The 20071-nt window shown below is 40.8% G+C and overlaps 1 protein-coding gene and 1 pseudogene across 1 annotated transcript in view; one reads left to right on the plus strand and one right to left on the minus strand.

Moving 5' to 3' along the window:
- Positions 1 to 19983, plus strand: part of MAP3K15 (mitogen-activated protein kinase kinase kinase 15) — a 150108-nt gene extending 130125 nt beyond the window's left edge. The window contains exons 22-29 of the mRNA XM_027866203.1: positions 1634 to 1808; positions 4654 to 4839; positions 5942 to 6047; positions 10472 to 10688; positions 14281 to 14393; positions 17458 to 17567; positions 17646 to 17722; positions 19007 to 19983. Coding sequence (XP_027722004.1) covers positions 1634 to 1808; positions 4654 to 4839; positions 5942 to 6047; positions 10472 to 10688; positions 14281 to 14393; positions 17458 to 17567; positions 17646 to 17722; positions 19007 to 19094 — 1072 coding nt within the window. The 3' untranslated portion in view covers positions 19095 to 19983. The remainder of the gene's footprint in view (positions 1 to 1633; positions 1809 to 4653; positions 4840 to 5941; positions 6048 to 10471; positions 10689 to 14280; positions 14394 to 17457; positions 17568 to 17645; positions 17723 to 19006) is intronic.
- LOC114045998 lies at positions 5107 to 5668 on the minus strand (annotated as a pseudogene).
- Positions 19984 to 20071: the final 88 nt, after the last annotated feature.

Consider the following 20071-nt stretch of genomic DNA (forward strand, 5'->3'; position numbering starts at 1 on the left):
TTACTGGTGTTTGACTCTTTGCGACCCCTTAGGGAATTTTCTTGGCAAAGATACTGGAAGGGTTTGCCATTTCCTTCTCCAGCTCATTTTACAGATAAATCATTCAACAAACATTTGTCATGTTGGCACTGGGGCCAAAGACAAAAGTAGAAGGAGCTTACAATCTGTGAGGGAGATAAAATATATGTCATATCCATATAAAGGTATCTACAAAATAGATATGGGATGATGGGGAGGGGACTCTAAGAGGTGGGGAGGTCAGGAGAGTGTTCACTTAGTGCAAGTAGTATCACACTCAAATAGAAACTAATGCCTTCTGGCCTTACGTTGACTTAGAAAACCAAAAATTCAACATCATCTATGTTGTATTATATTTTTATTTTCTTTGTTAAACATTTCCCAGTCACATTTTACTCTGGTCCTGGCCACACTTGGGAGTTTTGTACCCCAGGGAAGTGTTTTGACACCTCTGATGTAGAGAATAGCACCTGAACTGAGAATGGAAAGAAACTAGAGATACTAAGAGGCAGAGTCAGGAAAAAAATATACATTATGGATATAGGGGACAGCTAATACAAAGACATAGATATTGGAGATAGATTGCTATAAGTGTAGCACAGTTTGATTGGATCTACACTGCAGGGTATACAGAGAGGAGTAATGCCTAGTTTTGGAAAGGTAAGCTCAACCCAGATTGTAAAGGGCTCTAAATGACAAACAGAGATTGACCTAGCAGTAATAGGGAGCCATTCATGTTCTTGAGTAGAGGAGTGACATGGTCAGGCTGTCCTTTAGGAAAAGCATTGTCCAAAACAGAGGAAAGCACAAGGGATGGTATTTTAAATCAGTAGTATTGCTAATATCAAGCAGGTGACTGGGGTTTTGAGAGACTTTTTCTTCTTCCCTGGGCATAGTTATTGCATCTACTATATCTAAACTGAAATGTCAAAATAATAAAAGACCTTAGAGATATTCTAGTCAAGCCCCTTCATTTTGTAGATGATGAAACACTGAGGGAGGTTTAAGTGACTTGCTTATGGTCATATTATAAGTATCTGAGATGAGATCTGAACCCAGATCAAGTCATTCTGAAGCCAAACTTCTTTTCACTCTGCCTGGTTGCATAGATTCAAATTCTGCTTACTAGCTTGTGCACAAGTCACCTAAGTTCTCTGAGTGAACCTTGGTTTCTTTTCTTTTTTTGGGGGGGGAGAGAGAATAGGGGTTAAGTGACTTGCCCAGGGTCACACAGCTAGCTAGTAAGTGTCTGAGGTCAGATTTGAACTCAGGTCCTCCTGACTCTAGGGTCGGTGCTCTATTCACTACACCTTGGTTTCTTTATCCATAAAATGGGGATGAGGATAACACTTGCTTCACTGAGTTGCTGTAAACATCAAGTGGAGATGTGAGTAAGGATGCTGCTAAAGCACTTTGGAAACCTTATACTAATTTGAGCTACTATTATGACTCCTTTGAATTGTCTATTTCTTCCTGACACTTGGGAGGGAAATGGAGGATTGCTGAGTTTGCTTGCTTGCTTCCCTCTTCTGAGGCCACCTTCACCCAGTCTCCCCCACAGGGGCCTGAGCTGTCTTTCTGAATGACTCAAGGCTGTGCCTTGTCTCACCCCCAGCATTCCTGATGAGAACTCTATCTCTGAAGATCGTAGCATGTCCCCGTCCCTGGAGGACAGAGACTCTGGGCTCTTTCTGCTGAGGAAGGACAGTGAACGCCGGGCCATTCTGTACAAAATCCTCAGAGAGGAACAAGATAAGGTGGCCTCGAACCTACAGGAGTGCGTGGCCCAGGTGAGACGGCTTTAGTGAGATCCTTTTGGAGGACCTATTTAAGGACATGTCTTCAGAGATCGGGCAGCCAAGGAGCAGAAGTAGGTCCAGGCTTGCTGTTAACCCATCAGATTTCCTGCATTTATGATAAACACAGTGACGCTTCCAAATTCTGTTCCTTTTCTTTCCTTCTCCCTGAATAAGGTCGTATTGCCAAAGGCTCCATAGTACACTGATATTGGAACTCTGCTCTTGTGGTGGTGAGCTAGCACCCTCTTGTGGCAAGTTCAAATATACGCTGATGATTGAATGATAAGTTCATTAATTAAATCAGCTCTGACTTACAAGAGATGTAACTCTGCATAGCAGGCCAGCGTATTTGGGGAGAATGAATCCAAGATTTCCCAAATTCTTTAGGATTCGTAGCTAATTGAGGAAATGATAGAATCTGCCTACCTCACAGGGCCTTTTGTAAACTTTAAAATTCGATTGGGGGAGGGGTGAGATGTTAATATAATAATAACAATAATGATGATGATGATGATGGCATAATAGAATAAAAATGAATTATGCTGAGGATGCTTCTGGTGAAGCTTTGTATCCTACTGCAGAGGATAAATTTACAGATCTCCAGGTCATTCTCTTTCCTTTCTCAACAAGTTCCATAGCTGGCTCAGAATTTTTCTCTCTTCTCCAGCACCTGCCCTCATACTGGAGGACTTCAACGTATATAGTGACTCTCCCTCAAATACTCCAGCTCCTCAGTTCCTCATCCTACTCAATCTCCCATGAGCTACTCAGCCACACACAAAGTTGGTTATACCCTTAATCTTGCCATTACTCACAAATGTACCACCTCTATGTTCAAGAATTCTGAAATCACTTTATCTGACACATAATCCATTGGCTTTTCATTTCTCCCTTTGCCTTCCCTTACCATACCCTATTCTTCATCCAATCCCTTGACCCTTCAATTCTCTCCTAAGCCATCTCCCTTGCACTAGCCACTGTCCTCTCCACATCTTGATCCCTTGATGAACCAATTCAGCTCTATACTGTCCTCTTCTCCTGAATCACTAACTCCTGATTACACCCAGTCAAAACTCAACCTTGGACCATTTATCCTCATTGCTACACATGTGCTGCTGACTGAAGGTGAGAAAATCAAGCAACTGTTCTGACTGGGTCCACTACAAATTTATGTCCTGCAACCTCAACTGGGCCCTCACAGCTGCCAGGCAATCCTACTATATCAACTCACTATCCCATTATCCATAATAGTTCTTCCAGACCTTTACATCCCTCCTCAAACTCATGATGGCTTCCCCTCTCTCCAATCTCTTAGCTGAGAACCTGCCTCATATTTTATTTTTAAAAATTGAGGCCATTTGCTGTGAACTCTCTCTTTTCCACTCTTCCTCGTCTATCCCTCAGATGTCTTCTGCCACTCTCTTCTCTTGCACCTCTATCTCACATGATGAAATGACCTTACTCCTTACCAAGGCTAACCCTTCTACCTGTTCAAGTGATCCCATTTCATCCCATCTTCTCGAAAAGATTGCCCTCTCTGTCAGCCCTACTCTTTCACTTATTTTCAATCTCTCCCTCTTTACTGCCTTATTTCCTACTGCCTACAAATATGCCCATTTCTCCCCATCCTAAAAAGCAAAACAGAACAAACCAAACCAAAAATCCCCCTTACTTAATCCTTTCATCCTTGCTAATTATTGCCCTATGTCTCTTCTGTCCTTTGTAGCTAAATTCCTCTGCAAGGCTGTCTATAGTAAGTGTTTCTGCCTTCTCTCCTTTCACTCTCTTCTTAACCCCTTGCCCTTGGTTGCCAAATCCAATGACCTTTTCTTAATCCTCATTCTCCATGACCTCTCTGCAGCCTTTGACATTATTTACCTCTCTCTCCTCCTTGATACTCTCTTCTTTCTGGGTTTTCAGGACTCCCCTCTTTTCTGCTTCTCCTCCTCCTCTCTGACTGCTCCTTCTCAGTCTCCTTTGCTGGATGCTTTTCCAGATCACACCTTGTTACCATAGGTGTCCCTCAGGGTTCTGTCCTGGACCCTCTCCTCTTCATTTGGTGCTCTTATCAGTGCCCATGGATTTAATCACCATTTCTTTGCTGATCGTTCTCAAGTCTCCCTATCCTGCCCCAAACTCTCTGCTGGCCTCCAGTCTTACATCTCCAATTATCTTTCAGACGTCTCAAACTGGATGTCCAGTAGATATCTCAAACCCAGTATGTCCAAAAAAACCTCATTATCTTTCCCCCTGAACCATCCCCACCTCTTATGTTCCATACTACTGTAAAGGACAACGCCATCCTCCTGCTCCCTCAGGTTCACAACCTGGGAATCATCCTGGACTCCTCCCTGTCTTTCCCCCCACCCCACCCCCATCCAATCTGTTGCCAAGGCCCGTGGATTCACCTTTGCAACATCTCCCAAATATGCTCCCTTCTGTCCTCTGACACTGCCACCATTCTAGTGCAGACGTTGGGAAGAAAGTTTGACTCCCTGGGATTCTGTTACATTCCGTAAGCTTAAGCATGATAAGATTCATTAGAATGACTTCTTGTCCAGCATTAGATCAAAGATCTGCCTGCATTGGATCAGGCCTAAAGATTAAGCAGTTTGCAAAGGCTTCTCTCATTTTTATAATAAGATACGATCAAAGATAGAGTGATTTCTAATTGCAGATTTGTTTGTAGGTGTGCAAATTCATAGCTGCAGGAAAAAATAGACATTTTTGACTCAATACACTGTTGAATTTAGTCCAGGTTCCTTTTTAAGACTTGAAGTGTTTTCCCTTTCTCTTTGGACGTGGTCGTACAGTTAGTTCTGTTTTGTTTTGTCAGAGCTCTGAAGAGCTGCACCTTTCGGATGCCCACATCAAGCAGATAATTGGGATTCTGAGAGACTTCATCCGCTCCCCTGAGCACAGAGTTATGGCATCCACTATATCTAAGCTAAAAGTTGATCTAGATTTTGACGGCACTTCCATCAATCAGATTCATTTGGTGCTGTTTGGATTTCAGGATGCAGTAAGTCTTTTGTTTGAGCCCCACTATTGCTATAAAAATTTAATGAGTTAGCCCGATTAACTAATAACTAATATCATGAAAATCTTAATGATCTGCTCCCGGACTCCCTGCTGGGTAGCTGTCTCTTCCTGTTTCTGTATTTTCCCAAACTCTTGAATTTCTCTGTGACTTGACTATGCCCAAGTACAAGCGTGCTCTTTTAATGTCTCTGCAGTCTTTACTGTTGTTGTTGTTCAAAAATCTTTGATATAACAAAGAGGAAGGGAGTTAGTTTCTGTAGCCTTGGCTGGCACGGCGGCCCCTGGCATGCTTGAACTTTTGGCCTTTGGATCGCACATATGGTTTACTGTGGCTGTGGGGAGTGCCCGGTGCCTTCCCAAAATGCCTGGACACCACGAGGCCCTTCCGGGGACCAGACAGCAGGCCAGTGCCCCAGCTCTTGGGCGAGCTCATGGCTCGTCAAAGGTGAGGATCTTCCCACCAGCCTTGAGGATGCTATTCTGGGCATTACTAGTACCGTGAAGGGCACATACCTTCAGCTTGGGGACATCCTGGATCCTCACATCATCTGTCACAGTCCCAACAACCACAGCTGTCTTGTTCTCCCTGCCAGGGCAGCTTCATTTTCCTGGTCATTCAGGGAAGGGATGGGGGTCTGGTTGGTCTGACTCGTGAACAGCCTTTTCAAGACAACCTTGTTGAAAGCTGAGTTGGTTCGACAGGCCAGGAACAGGTAGAGTTGCACCAGCAGCCGCAGGTAGATGTCCTGGCTCTTGGCCTCCTTGCGCCAGACTTTTCTGTCCTCGTTGTGGCAAAGGTTTACTCCCATGCTGGCGTCTAACGAACACCGGCCCAACCAGGAAAGCTGTGCATAATCTTATAAGCCATGGACATAGAATATGAGTGTGTGAGATTTATTAATCATTTGGAATGATAACCTCTGAAAAACTGTGGCAGCCAATGGGTCTTTCCTAATAAACTATGTTTTGAAGGAAGGGAATGGAGAATCACATAGTTATACTCATTCACCCACCCATATAACAGGCTGGCCTAAGGTTGTTTTAATCTGATCTGGTTTTTTTTTTTCCAAAATTATTTTTAGGTGAGTAAAATCTTGCGGCATCATTTAATCAGGCCCCATTGGATGTTTGCGATGGATAACATCATCCGTCGAGCTGTGCAGGCTGCTGTGACTATCCTCATTCCAGGTAAAGCCACACTCAAATAATTCAAGTCAGAGCTTTGACCTGCCAGTGCAAACCTTGATAAAAGGTCAATCAATCAACATTTATTAAACGTGGCATCGTGTGCCAGGCATTATGCTAAGAACTGGTGATATACAAAGAGGGAAAACACAGTCTCTGCCCTCAAGAAGCTTAAAATTGAATGGGGGAGCTCATGGCCTCCCTAAAAGTTCTTACAGTTTGGGAAGGTTCATTTTTTTCCTCTCTCTTTTTTTCCATCTTGATTGCTATTCTCTTCATACCCTGACCATGACTGTAGTTGTTTATAAGATTGGATCAAGCTCAACAAACATTTGTTAATCTTCTGCTTGTGGCTCCTCGAGGGACTTCTTTTACTTCTTTTTGTACCCCCAAGTGCTTAGCACAGTGCCTGGCAACATAGCAGGCACTTAATAAATGCTTATTGATTGATTGCCAGGCAAGAGGTGGTGTGGAAAAGTGCACAACTTCAGAGTCAGGAAGACTCCAGTTTAAATCCTGTCACCCACACTCATACAGGTGACACTTTCCCCACGTAAGTCACTTGACCCTCAGTGCTTAAGGCAATTCTCTAAGACTGTAAATTGAAAAAAAAAAAAAGTGCTGATCTGCATCAATAGAGAAAAATTTTCACCAGTATAGGGACCTTTCTAAATAGATAAAATTATAGGTCTGATAAAAAAAAATGTGCCAGGCACTGTATGCTAGGGGCTGCCGATATGACCTAGTCCCTAGCATTAATGAACTGGCAGTCTAGTATTGGGGAATAAGATAGGTACAGAAATGACTCCTCCTGCTCCTTAATGCCAGTATACGCAAAGGAAAGGTCCGCAGTCCTTTGCTCTTTCATTTGTCCCCTTGGACTATTTCCTTAGCTTCCTTGCTTTCAGTTTTCACCCAGTGATTCCTTAATCCAATTTGCTACTCCCAATCTTTTCTCCAGTCCCATTTTCCATTTCTTACTACCTGTTGAATATCACCACTTCAGTGTCCTGCCAGCACCTAGAACTGTACATGTCTAAAACTGTGCATAATCTTATAGGCCATGGACATAGAATATGAGTATGTGAGATTTATTAATAATTTGGAATGATAACCTCTGAAAAACTGTGGCAGCCAATGGGTCTTTCCTAATAAGCTATGTTTTGAAGGGAGGGAATGGAGAATCACATAGTTATATATTAGTTATTATATATATGTATAGGTTATTGCATTTGGCAACCAAGTTTTATATATATATATATATATACACATTAGTTATATATATATATATATATATATACACATTAGTTATATATATCATTACCATTATAAACTCATTAAATCATAAAGTTTATATAAAGAATTAGAAAGTAGGGGACAATTAGGTGGCTCAGTGAATAGAGTACCAGCCCTGGAGTCAGGAGGACCTGAGTTCGAACCCGGCCTCAGATACATAATGCTCACCAGCTGTGTAACTCTAAGCAAGTCACTTAATCCCAATTGCCTCAGAAAAATAAATAAATAAACAAACAAACAAATAAATAAATGATTTGAAAAGTAATACAAAAGAATTAGAAAGCACTATATAAATGATAGATGGGGGGGATCATGTTATTATCATGCTATAGAAGGCTTCACCTTCTAGAAGTTTTGTGATTTTAAGAAAGAAGCATGAATACAACAAACAAAAACTCTCCCTGTTACCATCCTTTCTTACACTCTCTGGATCATTCTCATAACTGTTACAAGTTGGGTTCCTACAGGGTAGCTGCTATTTTGCGTTTTTGGGGTAACTCTGTGGGTTTATACTTCTAGTACAAGGGCCTACAAGCCCCTACTGGGTGTTTCCCATTATCAGTCATACTAGTAGACACAATCAGCATAGTAAAAACATTTATTAAAATGGCATACTAAGGTCATTTGTTACAAAACACATCTTCCACAAATCTAGGGCACATTTTCCATAAATACTGTATCTGTGGAAAGAGTGGGCACAAACCTAAAGTACAATAATAGTAAGGCACTCTCCTGTAGCTCTTTATCACAATACTTCAGGATCAAATATAAAATCCGGTTTGGTGTTCAAAGCTTTTCACAACCTGTTCCCTCCCCAACCTCTCCAGTTTTCTAGTCCTATCTGGAATCCCATTTTCTATAGGAAAGCCTTTCCTGATCTCTTTTAATTCTAGTGCCTTTCCTCTGTTGATTATCTCCAATTTATACTGGATAGGGCTTGTTTGTACATAGTTGTTTGCATGGTGTTGCAGACTGTGAGCTCCTTGAGAACAGGAACTGTTTTTTGTCTGTCATTTAGCACAGTAACTGGGCACATAGTAGGTACTTAATAAATACCTACTTAATAAATTTTTGACTGACTTGAAAAGGAGAGTTGGGTATCAACACCCTTCATTTTATAGTTAGAGAAATGAAAGTCAGGGAGCACAACTGCTGTTTCTCTCACATCCCTTTTATGTTGACTATCATGGAACAATGAAAAGAGTACTGGGTTGGATATGGCATCAGAGGAACTGGGTTTGATTCCCAGTTCTGTTCCTTTTTAACTGTGTTCTTGGGCATATCATTTCCTCTCCTTGGACTTCAATTTCCTCATCTTTAATATAAGGAGGTTGGATCAGATGACCCCTAAGGAATTCCTCCTGGATCTAAATGATTCCATGTAGCCATTCAGGAAATGCCAGCCATTATTTTTGAATGTTCAGTGATGCCTTTTATTTTTTACACCAGTCTCATTTTCCTGATAAATCACTCCCACAAATGAACTGTCCGTTGTAACAAAGCAAAATAGTTAGTTAATACCAATTGACAAAATGATGATGGATGACTGTGTATGCAACACTGCTCCATGCCTCTCGTGTAAAGGGGGAAGTGTGTTTCATCAGGACTGGTCAAGAATCCTTAATGATTGTTAATATGAACAAAAACCTTGTCTTTGTATTCTCACACGTGATGGTTATACAGACTTCTTATCAGAATTTTTCTCTGGAAGCATCTACTTTTGAAATGTTAGTGTGAGATTGGCAACTAAAGTAGAACTTTGAAGTCAGTCTCATTAATCTGTGGTGATGGGGGTGGAGGGTGGGGGGTGGGGAGGAGAGATTATTTGATTGACATGATCCCCTCCTGCTCTGTTTAGTCCACACTCCTGGCCGAAGTGGCTGATCCCTTCGCTCCTACTCTGAATGCACTGCAAACAGCTCAATGAGAACTCATTAGCTATTTCAACCTTTCAAACCCATACACCTTCAAGCCTTCCACAAAGAATATGAGTTAGACTTTTACAGAAAACTTGGAGAGGAGGCTTGGCTTCTCTTAGTATTCTTTGCCAGACTGAGAGGTCCCCAGCATGGAGTGTGGAGGGAGGGAAGGATTTGGGAATCAGGTTGGAAGAATTTTATAATGGGTTGATCTAAGTCAGGTCCTGAAAGCCTTCTTTCACTATTTGAAGTTTTATGAATTCCTAGAACATACTTTCCAATGGAAATCAAAAAACTCACAGTCGATGTCATTATATAACAAATTAATTAATGCTGTTTTATATTATCACTACCATTGCCCACCTCTCCCCCATGCTAGTGTAAATAATTAAGTTATACTTGGTTCAATCAGTGGAATGATGATTCTTCTTCCTTAATTAAAATGTAAAGGACATACCTTTACCAAGAGCCTATTCCAATGACTCACCCCTTGTGTCTTGGAGGTGATTCTTGGGTTGACAAGTCTAAGGAACAGTTTACCAACCTGGCAAACTTTCAAGTTTGGGCCTTGAGGTGATCTATATGTCTTTTGTCAGTTAAGATTGGGTGGGGGGTGGGCTAGGGTTGAGGGAGGTGAGGGGGTGGGGGGGGATGGCTTCAGAGTGACAGCAGGTTGCCACAGCAACCATCTACTAAGACACAGGGAAGGTTGCAACTTGCATTGATGAAGGGAGTCCACAGTAACAAAATCACTCTTTCAGTACTGAAGAATATATACCATATGTCACACATGCTCCTCATCTCCTTTCTGGCTAAGTGGTCCATATAGAACTTTAGTGTATAGTGTGGTGGGGCCAGATTCAGGAGGTCTCAGTGTCCAGTATGATGACAGTGACAATGAGGACAATAACAACTCCCATGTATGCCGTATGTTAAGATCTGAAAAAGTGCTGTTTTATTAGAGCCTCACAACAATCTTGTGAGGAACGTACTATTATTATTATCCCCATTTTACGCATAGAAAAACTGAGGCTTAGAAGGATTAAGTGACTTAACCAGCATCACACATCTCCTGTCTGAGGCAGGTCTTCTGATTCTCAAGCCCAGGGCTCTATCACCCCACTGCTACCCTAGCAGCAGCAGTGTCTTGCCTCGTTCACATTTCCTGCTGAGCATCATGTGGCCCTTCTTTTTTCCCCTTGGTCTGGCCAGAGCTTCGAGCACACTTCGAGCCAGCCTCTGAAATGGAAGGAGTAGATAAGGATGCAGATGGGGTAGAAGAGGATTGCCAGCCCGGAGATCCCAATGGAAATGAAGAATCCATTGTCTCTTCTGGAGTGAGCAGGGCTGGCTCTGTACTAACTCTGGAATCTCAACAGCACCACAAACTTAACCTTCAGCTGAGCAAGCTTAGACAAGAAACCAACAGGTAATGAACATCGCCCGTGGCCAGGAGAAACCAATTGGGAAAATGCTGCCATGACCCCGGGGGAAGAATTGCCTGAGCCATCACGGACATTATAGATTACAGTGTTGGCAGTGGTGGGGGGACAGGGCTGAATTTTTTTGGGGGTGTCTATGGCAGTGGGGGTGGGGGGCCATTGGGAAATGAAAGGGATATAAAAAGGGGGAAACAACAAAATGCTTGTTTTTTACAAGGATAGGCCCTCCAGGTCTGATTTATTTGTAAGCCCATAGGATAAGATAGGGACTGGACATTGCTTTCATTATTACAAGAAATTTGAGTGCGGTGTCTTGGAAAGAGCACTTGGCTCTGTGGTCAGAGGACCTATTCAGTGACTCATCCATTGTGTCCTGGAAGTCAGGTTCAAATCCTCTTGGAGGAGGTTCAATCCCATTCTTGATGCTTACTGTCTGTGTGGTTTTGCTTAAGTTACTTCACCTCATTTCCTTCAGGAGAGCGTTGGACCAAGACTGCTTCTGGCTTTATGATCCTATCTACCAATGCAGGTTACCACCTTTGCAATGTATAGTCTTAGAGCAGGGATTCTTAGTTTAGGGTCCATGAACTTGTTTTTAAAAATATTTCGATAACTGTTTTAGCATTGGTTTTCTTTGTAATCCTATGTATTTTACTTTATCCACTTAAAAACATTATTCTGAGAAGAGGTCATAGGTTTCATTGGACTGCTAAGGGGGTGAGGAGTGGTCTATGACACACAAGTTAAGAACCCCTGTTTAAGGGCAGCTAGGTGGCGCAGTGGATAGAACACCGGCCCTGACATCAGGAGGACCTGAGTTCAAATCCGGCCTCAGACCAAACACTTGACACTAGCTGTGTGACCCTAGGCAAGTCACTTAACCCCAATTGCCTAAAAAAAATAAATAAATAAAAAGAACCCGTTTAGAGTTGTCTAGGATAGGGAGAGGTTCTGTGATTTGTCCAGGGTCACAGAGTTCACTGTGTCAACGACAGAGTTTGAACCTGGATCATTCTGGCTCCACTTTCAGCTCTCTAGGCATTATTACCACAGTCTCTCTCATCATTAGCTTATAAATTCCTTGAGAAAAGGGCTTTTGTCTTATCTATCTTTAGTGCCTAGCATAGTGCATTACTAAAAATAGGAGCTGAATAAACGCTTGCCTGAATTTCTTGGATTCCTGCAAGTACCCATTATATCCTCCTCCCACAAATTCAAAAAAAAAAAAAGGCCTTAAGTAGAGGTCTTAAGTGTCTTTGGAGCCATCAAGGTGGGCATACCACCTCTTTTTATTAGCTGGTAGTCCCATATTGTGTTGTTGTTCAGTCATTTCAGTTGTGTCCAACTCTTAATGACCTCATTTGGATCCTGATTCCAAGCCGAGTTATATCTGATGAAAAGTTATGTAGACTCAATGAGAACACCATTTAATTGAGAATACCATTTATCAGCTTGGCAGATCACCAGTGGAATATCCCAGGTATCTGTGTTGGGTCTTGGGCTGTTGAACACTTTATCAATGTCTTGGATCAATGTCATCATAGACTTAGCAGATTTACAAATGATACAAAATAGAGATGGACAGGTTGTAACATACTGGATGGCTGGAGTCAGGGTGATATAAAAAGATCTTGACAGACTAGGACATTGGGCTGGATCTATTAAGATGAAGTAGGGATAAATGTAAAGTTTTAGTTGGGCACAAAAAAAAAATCAACTTCGCAAGTGTAGGATGGAGGGAGATATAGCAGTTTGCCTGAAAAAGATAGGAGGATTTTTTGAGTCAGCAATGCGTGTGATCTTGGCTTGAATTAAGACAAGCATCACTTAAAGAATAAGGAAGTGATATAGTCACTTTGCACTCAGAACCATGTGTACATTGTGTTCACTTTAGGGAACCACAGACATGGCTAAGCTAGAGTATGTAGGGGATGGCAGCCAGGAATGTGAAGGGCTTTGAATTTTCGTCACAGAAGGATCATTTGAAGGTGCTGGGAATGTTTAGCATGGAGATGCCTTGGGCGGATGTGAGAGAGAACATTCAAGTCTGTCAGGTGGAAGAGGTTTGTTCTGATGGTCTCAAGAGGACAGGAGGAGTGTTGGGTGGAAGTTGTGAGGCCAGTTTTGGTTGATACCAGGAAAATCTTAGAAATGTCTAAAAATGAAATGTGATGCCTGGGGTGACTGGGTTCCCACTCCTTGGATATCTTCAAGCAGAGCTCTATAGGATGACCCCGTGTTATATACTGTGGTTAGGAAGCCTTTATGGGATGGTTTGAACTTGATGGTTCTAAAGTCTGAAATTCTGTGACTCAGTCTGATGGAGAAGCAGAGAAGAGCATTGGATCTACTCCATGGGTTGCGATTTACATGCTTGTTTTCCTCATAGGAGCTGAACCACTTCTGAGTATGTCAGGATTCACCAGATTTCCACACTGGGAAACGTCTTTTTGCTCTGTTTGTTGGAGTGAAATCATAATGCCTTTATTCTGTATTATGGACATTCCCCTATCACAATGGGTGGACTCCCTGTGGCAAACTGCTGGGAGGGCACAGTCAGGAGATACATTAGATGAGCAGGCATGGATGGGTTGTGATGTTTGTTATTGAAGCGAACATACAGGTTGATAAAATCACAAAGCTCCTGAGTATAGCTATGCCTAAAAAGTATCATGGATATAATGGCTGGAGTGCTGCACTTGGAATCAGGGAGACTTGAATTCAAATCTCACCTTGGACACTAACTCTGTAACCCTGGTCAAGTAGATAGGTTATGTATGAACTGCTTTGGTGGTAGGAGTTCCCGCACGAGGTATTCCAAACCAGTGAAATCTCAGGTGCTTCATATATTAGCAAAGGGTCACAGAATCACAGATCTCAGAGTAGACAGGACCTGTGGGCCATCTAGTGCGACTCTTTCATTTTACAGATAAGGAAACTGAGGCCTACAGAGGGGAATGACTCGACCAATAACACATGCAGTAAGTGGCAGAGTTGTGATTTGGGTCCAGGTGTTTTGTCTCTTTAACCAAATCTGTGCTTTTCATTGTTCCAGTCTGTTCAACCTAATGTGGTTAACTGGTTCCATGAAAATTTGACTTCAGGACAGATAACATTATGGGGAGTAGTTAATCCCTTAGCAGCTGAAAGATAAATAAGTATAAACAGTCATTGATGGGGCTTAGGGACAATTCTGGGGTGAAGGTCATCCTAGGGTGGTTTTTCTCAGGTTTGAGGCCTTAAGACATTATAGCAGAGTGTAGAGCATGATGGCAGTGTTATTCTATTATCTTAAGAAGGTTATTATAAGATGACAAACAGTTGTTGGAGCTACATGGAACTAGATATACCTGTATTTTGAAGTTTAGTGGAAGAGTGGTTATTCAAGGAACATGGAAAAGAAAGGACAGAGAAGTAGATCCTTTTAGGGGTCAAGATGTTGGTTTCAATTGACTACTTAATTTGTCCTCTGTTACTGTTAAGCCATTCTATATTTTTCTCTACACGAAGGAAAGTATATATGTTATTCTATTTTCTCTTTCTGGCTACTGACTTTTTATTTTTATGTTTTTTAAATAGGCTTCTGGAACACTTGATTCAAAAAGAGAGAGAATACCAGAATTTCTTACGACAGGCTCTTGAGCAGAAAACTCAAGAATTGTACCTTCTTCAGTTAAGGTCCAAAACTACTGGTGAGATAATTTTCTACTTGCAGACTTGAGTATATGCCTGGGGACTCTGAGTGCACACAGCTGGAGGGGGAAGAGTTGTAGGGAGTTCTGATCTTTTCCTTTTTTAAAAAGTATTCTCAAAAGTTTTCTTTAACAATCTATCCCAGATTATGAGGAATTATGTCAAGTTCATTGGTCTATTATTTGAAATATGCATTTCATTTTCTCTTTTGAAAGATGGAGAAATCAGGTGACAAACTCATGGAAGACAGGCCCCTCCTGCCACATCTTCACTGCCATCTTTTCACCATTTTCAACCTGTGCTTTCTTATTTGAAGGTTATTAAGAGAGAAAACAAAACAGAATAGGAATTGATTACCTCTACCTTCCCGCTCTTCTGTCAGCCATTTACCTCTTTCTCATCAGTCCACTCAGGGATCTCATCCCTTTTTCTATTTTTTTTATAATTTACAATTTATCTTGCATCTGCACTGTTCTTAGGGGACCCTGCCTTGCCTCCATTACTTATAAATACTTGTCCTCAATTACCCTTGTTTCCTTCTCTTAGACTTGCCCTCTTAACTTGGGCACTTGTTAATTAGACAATGTGACTGTAATGTTAATAATGTTAACAGGTTAATATGCAGTCACACTGGTCTCTTTTGTGAACATGGCCTTTGTAATGCCTATAGATATGGTGGAGCTTCCCAGGGCACTGGAGTAACAACAACAACCAGCCAATCAGAAGGACTTCTGAAGCCCAGGGCTGCCTGACATACCAATGATCTTTTGTGAGTGAACTCTAGTCAAATCTGGAGATGCCTGTAGCTGCCAGAAATCACAGAACTGCTTTGACTAAACCAAGGGCAACCTTGAGTGGCAGCTACAGACTCAAGACTTTGTTTAGGACTTTCTAAGCAACCTGCTCCCTGACTTACTGTGTCTACAGACATCTGTTCTTTAAGCCCCACTGTCTGCCCAAAAGCCTCTAGAAATTATATTATCTCACCCTTTCCCCACTCCCTTTTGAGAAGCTGAGAACTCTCTTTCTCTCTGCTACTCCCTTGCAAGTTCTTCTCAGATGACAAATGCATTCGTGATCTGTGATTGGACTGTTTCATTTACGATCTCTTTCTGGGTCTGAGATCAACATTTTAGATACTATAGTTATCCCTTCCACCTCATGGGTACTAGGGGCACGCCCTCCTCCCTCCGCAACGATCTGGAAAATCCCCATACAAACCGGAGAAGTCCGAATTTTTCCTTTTTCTTTTATGGGGAATTTACATTCTCTTATTGTAAAATCTAGACTAAGTATTTGGTCATAGGCTCTATGTCATCTGCGGTTTCCACAAAACTCCCCCCAAATTCCCATTTAATTTTTCATGCTGACCCACCATATATTGAAGCTGCAATGGGGAAAGTCACAATGTGGAAGAGATAACTATATCCTGTCTTCTTCACTGGAATTAGTTATTCTATTCAATAAGCACTTATCAAGTGAGGCCCAATGCTAGATGCTGAAGATACAAAGACAAAATAAACCGAACAACCCAATCCTTCCTCAAGGACATTATATTCTACTGGGGGTTATGTATCTGTGAAGAGTATGTGTGTGTGTGTGTGTGTGTGTGTGTGTGTGTGTATATATATATATATATACACATACACATATATACACACACATACATATAACATACATGTGTATATATGTATGTGTATATGGGAAAATTAAATAAAAAATATATATAATTTCCAGGGGATGTCATATGTTTGATAACAATAACGATAGCTGCATTTATATAATGCATTAAGGTTTGTAAAGTGCTTTATAAATATGCTATTATCCCCACTTTACAGCTGTCAAATATGAAGGACATTTTGTTAACAACAGAATGGGGGATTCAGAGGGCACAATGAATAAAAAGCGTATTTATTTATATTTTGTCTTCCCTAGTAGAATGTAAGGGAAGGAACCATTTTTGCCTTTCTTTTTGTGCCCAGTGCTTACTTAGTTCAGAGCCTGGCATTTAATAAAAGCTACATGTGTTGATTGCTTGATAGTGTGGAGTGGGATAGAGACACAGAAACTATAAGGAAATGGGAGATGATGGCCAGGGAAGGGGACTTCTGCCTTGTCATGCTCCTTAGAGAATACATGATAATATTTAATTGCTGATCAATACTTGAGCAAGAAGTGAATGTTAGGGGAAGCAGAAGCAAATCTTTGGTTCTGTCTAGAGGTCAAAGTGTTGGGGTCACCAGGTCAGTTCTACGCTAGAGCTCACTCCATTGTGGATCGTATTGTTTGTCAGTGTGGGAATCACAAGAAGGTCTTTGGTCCCGGACTGAAGGCTGGTATATAGGGAGAAGGGTGACAGGGCAGATGTCAAGTCTGTGGTTCTCCCTGGTGGTTAATACAGGGACAGTGGAGACCTAAGGCCTGACTAGTTATAGAAGGTAGGTTTGAAATACTCATTGTCTAATTAACACTCAGGTCACAATCTAGTCCAGAGCTCATTCTAATGTTGAATTAGCTCCTCCAGAGATATGAACTGCTCTGCTTTGGACATCCACAAGATCCTCTGCCTCATTAAGTGTCAATTTTATTTTCTTTTGTCTGGCAATATTTATTCATAGATGTCTGGACTCTTTTACCCAATCTGGAACACTGTTGGTTTATTTGCTTATGTTGATGTTTGAGTTTTTATCCTCTTGAGTTTCTGGTCATTTTAGTCTTTATTTCCCCCGGTAGTCCTGTACTGCTCACTTTCCCACTCCTTCCCTTTCCCAGGGGGCTGGACTTCAAAGCCATCTGTCTCCTCTCACACCAGGCACTTTATGATGATTCACCAGCCTTGGTCTTTGCCCTAGGTAGCTTCTGAGGAGACAGAACTGGCCCCAGCTAGGTGCTGGGCTCTCTCCTTCAGGCTTAGTAGAGTGCCACACAGCTGAATACATAAACTGTGGCTGACAAATCCTATAGCTTTAATTAGTTTCCATTTTATATCTACATTCTGCTGTGGCCTCTTTTCTACAAATCCCACTTTACATTACATAAAATTCATTTTTAATTCTGTTACAGATAATCTGGATATTCCAATACGACCTCTTGAATCACAGGTACAAAGGGCAGACAGTGAGCTCACAGACTGGTTGAAACTACAAGGAGCTGATGCTAATACAATTGGAAAGGTAAAAAACCCCCACAAAATTATGGAAATTCTAGCTTTAAAAGCTGATTCCCTCTCATATATTTGGTTTTTCTTTCAGATTGTTGAAGAGGGTTACACACTTTATGACATTCTTAATGATATCACTAAAGAAGACCTACGATATCTTGGACTTCGGTAAGAACTTCCTCAAACCAAAGCTGGAAGAAAACCAGTTAGTCCAAAAAGGTCAAAACTAAGGCTAATATGTATAAATTAGAGTGAGGAATAGTTTTTAGCAGGGATGGGAAACCTGTGGCCCTGAGGCCACATGTGGCCCTCTAGGTCCTCAAGTCCAGCCCCTTTGACTAAATCCTTTTATGGGGATTTGTTCTGTGAAGTTTGGATTCATAAGGACCCTGTTGGCCTAGACTCAGGCCAACTTTACTTTAGGCAATAGGAGGCCCTGACCTAGGGTGGTGGCTGTGAGAACAGACAGAAACAAGATTTGGCAACTGACTGGACAGATGGGGTGAGTTACAAGTCCAGGACAACAGCAAGGTTGTGAAGTAACTAGAAGGATGATGGTACCCTGGATACTAATGGGGTAGTTCAGAAGAGGGGTGAATCTTAGTTTGAAAGACAATGAAGTCCATATTTGGACAGGTTGAGTTTGAGATACCTACAGGACATCCAGTTCAAAAAGTTTACTAGGCAGTTAATGTGGGACTGGGGCACCAGAGATTATGGTTGAATCTATCAATCTGGGAATCATCTGCAAATAGATAAAACTTTCTATTTGCTATGACAACAGATGAGGAAGAAGATTTCAAATAGTTGGTTTTCATAAAGCCATCAAGCCTCAGAGTTCCCTGGATCCTTGAGTCTCCCTTTTAAAAACCATGCTACTGGGTGGGGGATGGGTAAGGAATAACTTTTTCATTTATAAGAAGACTAAGTACTTATAACATACCCTTTACTTTCTGAAGCTATAATTCTCATCTCTTCCAATGGCTCAGCTTAGAAATTTAGGGTCTTAAAAGAATAATCCTAGTCCAATCATCACTGAATACATACATCTTCTTTAGGGATAGGGGGAGAACAGGTAGAAGGACACAAATAGGCATTTAAAATAAAAGGCAAGTAATGCTTTCCCTGCGTAATCTTCCACTAGTCCCTCTCCTGTATGTAGGAGGAGGGGTAGAACTGGCTGGGGGAGGGAAAGATAGGTCATTAAAAATAAATCTATTTCTCACAGCTGAGTCAAGGCAAATTGATTAAGCTACCAGAATATGTGTTCTTTAGATGAACAATCGTTTATACTAAGTATGAACATGTTAAACAATGTTAAAGTTTAAAAATTAGGCATTATGTTTCAGAACACAAAACTATGCTGAGGGTCCTAAGAATGACCTCTAGAACAGTCCATTTGCTTCAAAATAACTTCTTAATGGGAACTTTTTTTTTTTTTAATCCTCATAGTGGTGGTCTTCTCTGCAGAATCTGGAACACAGTCTCAAAGCACAGACAGCAAGCTTGTGAACCCTCACAAATCAAACAGCAGGTTTAATTACAGTAAAAAACAAAACAGTAACAAAATAACTGTGGAAATGAGTGAGTTAAAACATTCCACATCTTTCTTTGTTAAACTTCTTGTAAATATGTGTACAAATTCTACTTTTGCGCAATATTGTTCAATTGTTTATTCAATTAACAATTTAGGAATTTAATTCTAAACAGATAACTATTTTACAAAAATAGATGTTATTTAGAATATATGTAATAATGATACATTTATGAAAACTGAAATAAATATGTAGACACAATATATATATATATGAAATTGTGTCATATCCAGCTAAAGGAATCTTGGTTTAGACATGCCAGTGTATCCTGATTTTTTTAAAGAACAATTTTAATTTACTAATTGAAATATATACATTTGTGTTTTATAGCACTTGCTGGGAGAGTGAAAGAGGGGAAGGTATTATTATAATAAAATAACCATTAATTGTTAGTACTGAAGATTTACAAAGATAGGCTTATTAGCATATAATTAATAATTAGCAAAGGAATAGTTCCTATTGTACTTAAAAACCTGAAATTTAGATGTAAATATATAATTTTCAAGAGAAAAACCATCTTTGTGTTTATATATAAACAGAAAGTAAATTATTTGATTTTTTCCCCACTTGTTATTTTTAAAAGCATGACTTGGTTGGGAATGACAATTCAACACTTCATCCTTCCAAAAAATGAAAATAAAAGTCGATGCAATTGTTCTAATAAAATTAATCATGGTAACATTTGACAAAATTTTTCATTGTAACACTATAACTGCATTATTCTAAACTATGTACTAAGAATTAACACCCAACAGTGCTTGCCATTCAGTGATAACACTAGCTCATCAGGCTGAAACAAAAAAAAGCGTTTTTTTTTCCCTCTGAGTGTTTTGTCGGCTTTTTGGGGGAGCCAAGCAAATTAGGGTTTCCTTCTAGTCAACAAAAAGGGTTAAGGTTTTGTTTATGTGAGAAAATACATTTT

Source organism: Vombatus ursinus, unplaced genomic scaffold, assembly GCF_900497805.2.
Source record: "Vombatus ursinus unplaced genomic scaffold, bare-nosed wombat genome assembly UNPS02001419.1, whole genome shotgun sequence".
In the NCBI taxonomy this organism is placed as follows: domain Eukaryota; kingdom Metazoa; phylum Chordata; class Mammalia; order Diprotodontia; family Vombatidae; genus Vombatus; species Vombatus ursinus.